We start from the raw sequence: 11123 nt of genomic DNA on the forward strand, positions 1-11123 counted from the left end.
AATTATAGACTGATCATTACTTTTTCAGTGGGCAAACGTACAAAATCAGCAGGGGATCAAATCCTTTTTTCCCTCACTGTATATACGTATATGTATATATATTCATAAAACTGTAAATTCAAAAGTACTCCAACAGCTCCCCTAAAACATAAAATAAAAGCATAGGTGAAGTGCATGATGTATGTATTTTTGCTTAATGACACGTGGGCAAGAAAATTGAAGATTTTAAGAGACATGATGGATTGTGACCATTGAGGAGCAAATCTGAAGGGAAATCTACAGCCAGCTCATCAAGGAGTCAAGGCAGTCAGATTGTGCTCATTGCCCCTCCAACACTCATTAAAAAATGCTATCCTCAAGAGTTTAACCAAAATTTCAATCAAGTTTCAAACTCAGTTTATACATTCCTCTATTAGCTGCAGGATTAATATGATGTCCAAATTAGTTATTAAAGGATTGATTTTATAAATGTGTTTTATTCATAGGTTACTTGTGTCATACCCTTCTGTGGGCCAATCCAAGTATAGCTGTGAGCCAGCTTATGCCCCCGCACCTGGATTGGCTGTCCTTGGTCTAAAGACACTCATTAAACCTAATAACTAACAGTTGTTTGAAGAACGCTTTTTTTTTTTTAACACATTGGCTATTATGTAAGTGTTAAGGTATGCTTTGTGTTTTGTCTCTGGACTCTCCCATGCTAATACAGAAGAGTTCAATTTAATGTCGGCTTTTCCTCTTTTCCTTTCTCACTCTCTCCACAAGTTATTATTGTAGAGAGGGTTCTAGCTGACATTCTGTTGCTCAAGAGTTTCCAGACTTGCTCATGTCATGTCTTATACAAAGATAACTTACTGTTGCTAGACAGAAAGATGGACCATATTACGATTTCACTTCCACACTATTACAACAGAAATGGGTAATTCTCCCAAAACATGTACCACAAGTGTTAAAACAAGAGTCAAATTTAACATGTCATTATCTATTATATTCTTGTGTTTTTTTACTTATGAAATGCCTTATCTAAAAGCATTAAGAAAAAAGATAATCAGCCATTAATATTTTGTGTTAGTGGCATGTTTTTACCACCCCTCCACAGGACTTTGATTGGAACTAAGACACCAAAAAGGTGTACAAAAAAAGTATATACAATTTTAATGTTCATTTTAACATTTCAACAATGTCTGCACACATCTGTGGGTGTTCATGAGAGTTTGAATGGGTGGATGGCACCTTTTAAAAAGGTGCATGCTGTGGCCATGTTTGGGTATGCGTTTCATTCTCTGACACACCAAACATAACATTTTGCTACTTGTTTTGGTAATTTATCATTTCTTTCTGATGTTTTGCTGCTGCAGACTTGCAGAAAAAGGTGTCACAGTGAAACAATGAACAGTGAATGTGTTAACTAAATATTGTGCTTGAGATCTGTGGTCACAATTTGGATGGGAGCTGTGGAATTGTGCAGCTCTGTGCAGAACTGCAACAAACAAAATATGACAAGACTCATGGCCACTGAAAACCACTGTAAATTATGTCCACCTTTCTGGAAGACTCTGTCGTAACCTTAATCACAAATGAGACACCTCGAACAAAACTGCTCGTTCCACTCCTTACACATAATAATCCTTACACAGAATAATGCCTCGGTTCCACTAGCTTAAGCGCCCGTGCCATGGCATGCCGTGCCGGACGCGTCCCAGAGCTTTTTTGGATGCATCCAGACGCTTAAGCCAGTGGAAACAGGGCATAAATGCTCTAATTGAAAGCCAAGTACAAGAAAATACATCCCTTTCAGGTACCGATCGAAACATGATTTTGGGACAGTGCGCTCGTAGAAACAAATTATTTTTAATAATTGCATAACACTGCATGCATTCTATCAATTTTGTTTACGAAACAGATCCTATATGTGTGTGATAATATATCACGACTCCGTAGTTTCTATACAATATTACGTGGGGAACAAAATTGTGTGCAATAAAGACACCAAGTGTTTCAAATGTGAATTTCGTTATCAATTAATTTCATAATATCAGTCTAAAATCTGTTTATAATTAATAAGTAAGGCAGATGATAATTCTGAGCCTTTTTAGTTAAAATAAATATATATACTCGTTTGGAATGACAGCAAAGCATGTGACAAAATGGAGTCTAAAAAACAGCATCTTTTCGTGATCAAAGTATTAATTACACAAAAATGTGAATAAGTAAGGCCATTTTTGTTAACAAATATACTTGTGTTTGGGATGACTGTAATGCATGTTACAATATGCTTTGTTCAGTAGGATTTCACTACTGAAACTATCTTACATCGTCCACTTGTATGTATGTGAACAACATAGGTTAAGCTATGTATTCATGTTTAGTTTTTTGAATCTATTATGAGGTTGGTGATCACCTGTAGTGGTACAGGTTGTGGAAGAATGACACAAATGTATTCTGCATTCAATGATTATTTGCCATTATGATATGTTATGAAAGCCATAACCAATTAAGTGCTTGAAAAAATAGTCTTAAAAACGCACCGCTACCTACTTTTGACGTGACTGTTTGAGAGATTTCCATAATAAGTCAAAATTTCTGAATAAACTGTGCTTCCAGTAAAAAAGCTCTTTGATGTTTCATAGTCTTGTCCTGAACCTTGCTGGACTTTATCATAGTTACTGTCTGCATCAGAAAGTAGCTTTGCTAACAATATTTCATATGTAAATATTTTGGGATTAAGAATATTCTAGGTTAGAGCCAAATCATATGATATACTCTACTGAATGTACAGTTTAAGTCTACTCTCACACAAAAAAGTGTATTCTGCAACGCAGAACAAAGAACAGGAAGTCTTGTAGAACAAAGACTTTCTACAAGACTGGTAACTTTCTTGAAGGTCTTCCAAGATGGCGATTGTAGCCATTTGCATTGAAGGAGTCTTGGCATTAAATTATCCAAAGACCCTTCCTTTGCTGACCTGAAAACTTCAAGGACTTTAGTAGACAACTAGTCCTTTATATTATATTAATGTTCTCCTAACTAACCCATACTTTTCAGCTCAATACACAGGGCAGAAGTACAGTTTCTAAGTGAGAGGTCTTCTTTTCCATTTTAAGTGAGATCAAACTACATACTAGGACCATTCTTTTATATAAAGTAATCCTGGCGATGTATATGGACTCTTTGTTGTCAAACCATGACCTAGCTCTACTGACTAAAGCCACTATAAAACAACTTTAGTAAACCACATTTTGCAAGTACACAGAGCAAACCAGACTGCCAAATGCCGTGATCTCGAAAGACCCATCCACACTGAAATACCAGAAAATTGCCTGCTTTTTTCCTGTTGCACCCCATTCTTTGAATGCCGGAATATTCCTGGCAAGGATCCATTTGCACAAAAAACAGAGATTGCCGGCAAGAGCGCTGCAGCCATGGGAACGAGACGCTACAGAAGTATGTGGATTCGAGAGAGGAGACATGGACTGATATTCTGGACGTGTTTGCACGAGTTCAATAAATTCCCCATTTTGCCAGTTTCCTTCATTGTGTTTACTGGTTCTAACCAGGGCGCTGGTTCAGTTCGGACTCACTAGCAAGAACTACTCAGGAGGGAAAGACAAATGATACGGCAATCTAGGTGCGTTTTCACGCTATGTCCAGTTCATTACATTGTATGGTTGTGTATTTTTGCGATGGGTCACTGGACCCAGAAATCACAGAGCATTTGAACCAGAACATCCAGTATGAGACTCGGTTCCTGGTAGAGTGACGAGAGGCATTTGCTTTGCTGGTCAGATCTGCGCACATTCTGCACGTGTACACACCTGTGTATAATTCGGTTGCCTTAATATGTAGGTTATTGTACGCATTATGCTGCGATTTCTTATGCACTAATCATGTAAAATGTAAATATGTTTTACTAATACAAAACAATTCAAGCTCACTTGATCACTGCAACACTAGGGATGCTCCAATCGATCAGCTGCTGATCGGTATTGTCGATTTCCATTTAAAATTACTCGAATCGGTAGTGGCTCCAGTGGACGGTCAAAACAACCAATCTGTTTTTTTTTTTTTTAATGACACAAAAGTCGTGAGCCAAATATACTAGCCTACAATAACACTGCAGCATGTCCTCGCCGGTCTGGCAGTTTTATCACATTTCTCCTATAGATGAAAAATTTGCAGTTTGTAAGGTATGTGCTGTGGGCAACCAACTGATGAGAGAACAAACCGAGCCTTTGCCAAAAGCACAACGCACAAGTATTCTGCAGGCAATGCACAAGAAAATTGTGAGAGAAAAAAGAACGGCGACAAATACGAACGAAATGATGTGACATCAGGACCAAATGTCCATCTGAGTGAGCAACTCATCCCAAGAACCGCAGAGCCGCTGGTCTTTTGGAAGATGAAAAAAGCACGTTTCTCTGCATTGGCAGAGGCTCGGATCTACCTTTGCGCTCCTTGTACGAGAGTAGTGAACGTCTATTCACTACAGCAGCACATTCTGGATGAAAAGAGGAATGGATTGTCCTCAAAACATGCAGAGATGTTCATATTCTTTATGAAGAACCTGCCCTCGATGCTTAGTTAAAAATCAATGGTCAATCGCTAGCCTACCTTACCCAATAATGCGTTTTCTTTGTGGGCTGCTGTCTTTTTGTTGAATTCATTACATTTTAATGCACATTTCTGTTGTAGGCAACATTTAATTACAAACATGGTTTGAATTGCTGATAAAGACATGCCCAGTGCCATTATATGTAGCCTTACATGGAAAAGGTTTAGTGTAGGCCTACAAGTTTGATAAATCTTCATTGATTAGCCTACATGTTGTAACCTTGCACAATATTGCTTATGTTCTTTGTGGGCTGATTTTTTGCTATTTTTGAATTTAATATTTCTGTTATAGGCTACCTTTAATTACAACTGTTGGTTTAATGTGTAATGAAAAGGCCTTATATGCCATGAAATGTAGCCTTATGACCTTTGTTTTATTAGTAAAAATATTAATTTAAAATGATTACTTGTTGCAAAAGCCATAAACTCACGGCATTTAATTTTGTCAATTAGTCAAAATAAAATGACACCTGTGGTCTACAGTTCAAAATAACTAAGGTAGCACTAACATTATGCATAGCACATAACTGGTTACAAAGGAGCTTAGTGTAAAGACTTAATAATCGGTTTTGGCCAATTCTAATGACAGAAAATCGGTGATCGGTATTGGCTGTAAAAAGCCTGATCCAAGCATTCCAATGAAAACAAGTGATCTGAGTCCTGAGAAAACACGGAAGTGAACCATGAAAACGAACCCGAGTTCAGCATGTTTGTATACAAGTGTGAACAGTGAGCACACTGATACATTGTTTCAAAGCAACAAACTGAACCGATTTAGTTTGAAACTAACCCAGTGTGAGGGTGTAACACGTTTGCCTGTATATAGATATTATATTTTGCATGATTTATTGGTATATAACATCTGACGTGTGTGACAATAGTTAGCATTACATACGCCAACCTGTTTGTTCATTAGTAACACTCAGAATTGCTGCAAATTATTTTCAACCTCCACCATTTCTAACGACCCGGTCTGTTTCTCATTGGTTACATCAGTTAGCTGAGCACTGCGTCGACCACACAAGGACGTGACGCGTCATTTGCCGGCAATCATTTTCCTGCTCCATTCACACAGAAACGTTGCTGGAAAATTGATGGCAATTAGACAAGGAAACTTGCCGTAACCCATTTATCACTGGCAGAGCCAGAGGGGTGTCCGTGGTGGCACTGACATCTGATTGGCCACCCCAGGTGCCACCTCAAAATTTAATTCGCTACTGGCAGTTTGATGCTGATAGACATCTCATTTCACATCTTGTTGAAAGAAGCATTTATTCTGATGTTCGGCGGCGCATTTTTCAAATCCAGGACGAGGAAGAGAGAATATTAAAGTTGGTTGCAAGATACAGAAGAATAAGAATAAGAAGAGCATGCAGAAAAAGATGAGAGAATATTTTCACAGCTCCACAAGCTCTTTTCGTGAGTGGCGAAAACATCATACTTGAAGTAAGTTTTAAGGTTTAGCATCGGGTTTAGGTTTCCTGAACAACTTTTACGAAAGTAGAATTACTGTGTAAGTTAACGTTAGACCTTTGGCTCCATTAACGGATAGTTAATCAGATAAGAGAGATCGGTTCCCAATGTAGCCTAACATTATGTTTACATCTGTGCTGATAATACACGCATATACAGTGCAGTGTGTAAGTTACAGTACACGCATGTTTAACTAATGTGGGGTAACTAGGCTACAACTGTCAGTGTTCAGCAAGTTAACATTTAGCAATTTGAAATCCATTAACTCAGATTTTTGTACTTGAACTCAAAACGAACAATTGTTATTATCAATCTGTTAACGTTACTCAAAGGATTACCACAATTTGCAGATAGCATGCTTGCAATTGTAAAAGTGTAAGAAATTATAGCTAGCTAAGTTACTTACTGCAGAGTAGGGCTAGCCATGATCTAACTAGTAACTTAGGCTGGTAGTTGATGTATGTGTGTGTGTGTGTGTGTGTGTGTGTGAGAGAGAGAGAGAAATAAATTGAGCTGCAGGACAGAGGTAGAGAAACTGACTATTCATAGCGAGTTAAAGAATTCGACTGAAGTAACTCTTTTGGACCACACTATCTGCCACATTGAAGAACTCCGGATTAAGTGAATTATCACTTCTACCTCTAATCAGCAAGCATATGATTGTCATGCTCCTTAGATGCCAGGTTAGGGTTACACATTAATTTTCTGTCATGGTCTATGGACCCCCTGAAGTAGACTTGGCCATCCCCTGGCCACCCCGTGTATAAAACTCTAGTGCCGCCACTGCCATTTACACAGACCTTGCCGGCAACAGAGTGCCACCAAATTGCAGGCAGTTGTTTCATTGTGAATGTGGTTTAAGAGAAACCATCATCAATGTAATTCCATTTCAACAACTAACAAAGTCCAAAGAGGTTAAGTGTAAAAAGGAGGCAGGTCCAAAGTATGAATTCAAGTCAATGTCAAAATGGAAGAAACTCGAAAAACTTCCCTTCAGAAGGATGCCGAGTGACCAACAACTTGAATCAGTTTAACAGACACATTTGAATGACTTAGTATACCCCCCAATTACTCAAACTATTTCAAATTGCATGCTTTCTTTGTGAATTTTAAGCTATAACTTTGAGAGAGAGAGAAAAAAAGTATTCAGAACAATAGGCTTTCATTACTACGTCTATGTGTCATGAAAGCCACTTGGTGGAAGCCTATACCATACCTATACTTACTATAATTGTGGCTGGATAATCCACAAACTATTAGTTACACTGCTGGTTGCATAACATAATGCTAATAAATACCTTTATATTTCTCCACCACACGCATATATAAAGATTTGCTTTGATACCACAATGGCTAATGTAAAATTGAATTATCACTCATTTGCAGACATCAGCATAGTTTTTGTACCCATTATTTCCGAGTACTTATTTGAGCTGATGGTAACATATACCATATAGATCTTCACAGTGAGTTACGATGCACTTCATTAAGAACAATATTTTAAAATATTGCCCAGGTCCAAAGCAGCTGAAAGATCAGATGAAATAGCATATTAAGGAAAAGACATCTTTCTTTCTATCTTTCATTTGCATTATAAAATTAAGTGTATTTCCATTTGTAAAAATTGTATTGCATTTCATCTGGACCAAAGTTCATATTGAGGCATGGAGTTCTTGGGTGGCCTACTTCAAAATATTAAACAAAGGCATTTTTTTTCAAACAACTTCAATAATGAAGTAGCTTAACAGATGTATAATAATCGTGACCAATAGTGGATCACAAAATGACTCTATTGCAAATTCAGTCTCAACGTGGATGTTAAAACAGGGTTGAAAGCACAAGCAGCTTATTAGCGGCAGTCTGATTTCAGTACAGTCTCCCCCAAAACATTGTGGTGTTGACCAGCTATATTCCTGGCTTCCCAGGCTTAAGGATTACAGTTACTCTTCGAGACAGAAAACTGCAGAGTGACGTCCACTTAGGAGATAAATCCCATGACCAGACCCAATTCATTGCATCTCAACAATACAGCTGGACTACAAAATAGACTTACACTTAAATTGAGTCAATACAAACATACAAGTAGTGATATAATAGGACTCTGACCTAACCTAATCTAAGTGGGTTGTGTTTTTATTATTCCAGTGTTTATCTGGAAGTGACAGTGATCATTTCCACCTTCTTTTCTCCAGGTACTTACGAGTTGGTGTGCAGGTATTCGAATGTGAGCTGCGCTCGGTTTAAGCTGCTGTAGTTGGTAAAGGCCATTTCACCAAGGAGGTCAGCCCTTGATGTGTGCAGCACGGTCAGAAATCCTGTAAGTTGGTAGCTTCGACAATCTTGGCAAACCAGGAGATGTCAGTCCAGAAACAACGGACTCGTCTTCATCTCTTTCCTGTAGATACCAAAAGTGTCTTTAAACATGTATTTCTACAGGAATTCCAATTCATCCAGTTTAAAACACCACTGAGACCCTGTCAGGGTAGGGTGTGTTAGTGACAACTTATAAATGCATACTTCAAAATAGTATTAGTTCCCTAATGCTCAAGGGTTGCAGTAAAACCTAGCTCTATTTATTAATTTACACATTTCTCACTAAACAAGTTAATTGAGAATATTAATAAAATAATTCACTTTTGTCTTTAAGTTGACAGTTAAAAAAATGATTCTATATTGAGATTAGATCATTCATTTTGATTGCAAGATACTTCGTTTCCATTGCAGTTTTGTTTTCAAATATATTTGTTCGATCAACGCGCGTCAAAGTTATGGGGTTTACTGCATTGCATAGGGTTACAACGTCAGGCGTGTATACACCCTCGCCCCCAGTTGTCCTACTGGAACGCAATCCAGCGCCTGTTCACGTGGGAGGCCCTCGGTTAATAAGAGCTTCTGCCCTTAATAAATCCCACAGTATTTCCCATATACTTCCCTAAAACATGCCGCGTACAAACATAAGCAACAGGGTTCACAATCTGCCATACAACTCCGCTTTACAGCCCTGTGTAATATGTATCCTACCCCAGCTCCCACTATTTCTCGAATGTTATTATACAAGGCTGTCTATACCTGGCAATGAGCATTGGCAAATATCTATGAACGCTGTGTTATTTTGTTTTTTTGCAACCCGTTATGATAGTCCCGTTCGAGTGCGTGTCTTTTTCTATCCTCGGTCGACGCCGGTGGAATAAATAGTTTATGTTCCTCTCAGGTTTTTTTATGGTAAATAAAGGAAGCACAACTCCAAAGGCCGCGAAAATATCCGAGACTGCACCACCTCACTAAGCCTTGCGCAGCCCAGCATCGTCCACAGAAACAAAAGTCTTGCCGATCAGACACAGAACCCGCCCCCTTCCAGATGAAGATTAACCAATGAAAACACATCGAGCAGTTCTGCTGTACTTCTCATTGGTGACTCCCGTCCTCACATGACGGAGAACAATTAAAGAAGGTGGTCATGTGATGAGGGTGAATTCCCTCAGCTCTGGTTTGGGTTGGACTGGCTCAGGTTTCTGCAGGAAGGGAGACGTGTACTCTATTTATTTTGGTGTTCTCGCATCTCATTTTGCTATTAAGATACATCCGTGTCTTGTCCTTTTTCCTCCCCTGGATACTGATGAAAGGGAAGTCGACTGTAAACCTTGCCGTTTGAGTATTACATCGATGCGCTGAAGATTACATGAAATGTTGCTTCATGAACGCGTCCTGTTCAGCGAAGCTTTTCCGCATCTCTCACAAGCGGCGTGATTAACATTTTTGTGTTTGTTCTAATTTCTTGCTGTTGTGAAGTAAGGGGTCTTGCAACTATCTATTCCGAGTGGTGTGATAATGGTAGTGTTTTTAAGTGCATCCGATGGTTATTAACGAGAGGCGCGATTCCACAAAAAAAAAACGAATTAAAATTGTATTACAGAATACAAGTCGGGTGTATTTCCTAGCAATGTATGGTAAGTGGTGTAAAGGCATGGTAACAGTGGGAACTCCACGGACTCTGGTTATGTGCTACCCTGTGGTCTTTGGAAAGAAGATGGAACTGAATGTAGGCCTACATAATAAATATTATTGGAACCTATGGAATCGATAAGTACATCTTAAATGCTGCAAGATTGTGTGTGGGTGTGTGTGTGTTACTGCGTGTATACATATGAGTATTTTATTTATTCTGGTCAATCTATCGCGTTAAACCATATATATGTTGTATAACAATTAATGGAATGTTAGCTTCATGAGCTTCTAATTTATTGCACGTTTTCTATGGCAGAAAATGTGAATTAGTTGCGAAAATGCAGTTTGAATTGAGACCCATATCCTAGGTCCTCCTAGTTGCCATGTTTAAACTATTAGGATCACGAAATGGCTGCCATGTTTGGGGTGTGCATTTTCCACATGGGAGAGTATTGTTAACGAGGAGCTTTTGGCTTTCACGATAACTTAATTCTGCTTTGTAATTTTATACTTAGTTTAGTTTACATTTATCCTTTCAGAGAAAAGTGTGTGTGTGTATATATAATATTATATGAGAAAAAAAAATGGAGACCACTTAACATTGATTTCTGAACTTGGAGTAGTCTCAATTTTTTCCAGAGCTGTATATAATGCAAGTAAAGAAGAGGGTGAGGATCAGGTTGTGAAGGATAAGAACAGGCGTTACATTGTTGTAATGTATATATATATTACAAATATATGTAATTGAAACATATCCTTATAAACCCAATCTCTTCAGTCCATGCAGAGTGTCAATATATTTGTTGCCTAAAGCACAGTTTGATTACTGAAGGATCTGTGTATTGCATTCAAAACATGGTACAATGCTTCTTTGTTGCAAATTGCAAATCAAATTTTCCCATCTTCAAACTTGGAAACCTATATTTGGTATAAATTAATATCAGTAATGTTTTTTGTTTTTTTTTAAAGCCCAACGTTTATTAAAGTATCAAATATGGATTTGAATACAGCATTCACTGTGCTGATTATTGCATTTTATGAATAATCTTGCGGTTAGCCATTTCAGATCTCTTGTGACTCCAATATTGGTACAAGGT

At 38.1% G+C, this 11123-nt stretch overlaps 1 protein-coding gene across 3 annotated transcripts in view; it reads right to left on the minus strand.

Annotated features, from left to right (window-relative positions):
• The window catches only part of morc2 (MORC family CW-type zinc finger 2), a 59315-nt gene extending 49902 nt beyond the window's left edge, over window positions 1-9413 (minus strand). For all 3 annotated transcript variants that reach the window (XM_066690114.1, XM_066690113.1, XM_066690115.1), the window contains exons 1-2: window positions 9151-9413; window positions 8282-8476 (exon numbers count right to left, since the gene is read on the minus strand). In XM_066690114.1, coding sequence (XP_066546211.1) covers window positions 8282-8349 — 68 coding nt within the window. In that variant the 5' untranslated portion in view covers window positions 8350-8476; window positions 9151-9413. The remainder of the gene's footprint in view (window positions 1-8281; window positions 8477-9150) is intronic.
• Window positions 9414-11123: the final 1710 nt, after the last annotated feature.

This window comes from Amia ocellicauda, chromosome 17, assembly GCF_036373705.1.
Source record: "Amia ocellicauda isolate fAmiCal2 chromosome 17, fAmiCal2.hap1, whole genome shotgun sequence".
Taxonomy (NCBI): Eukaryota; Metazoa; Chordata; class Actinopteri; order Amiiformes; family Amiidae; genus Amia; species Amia ocellicauda.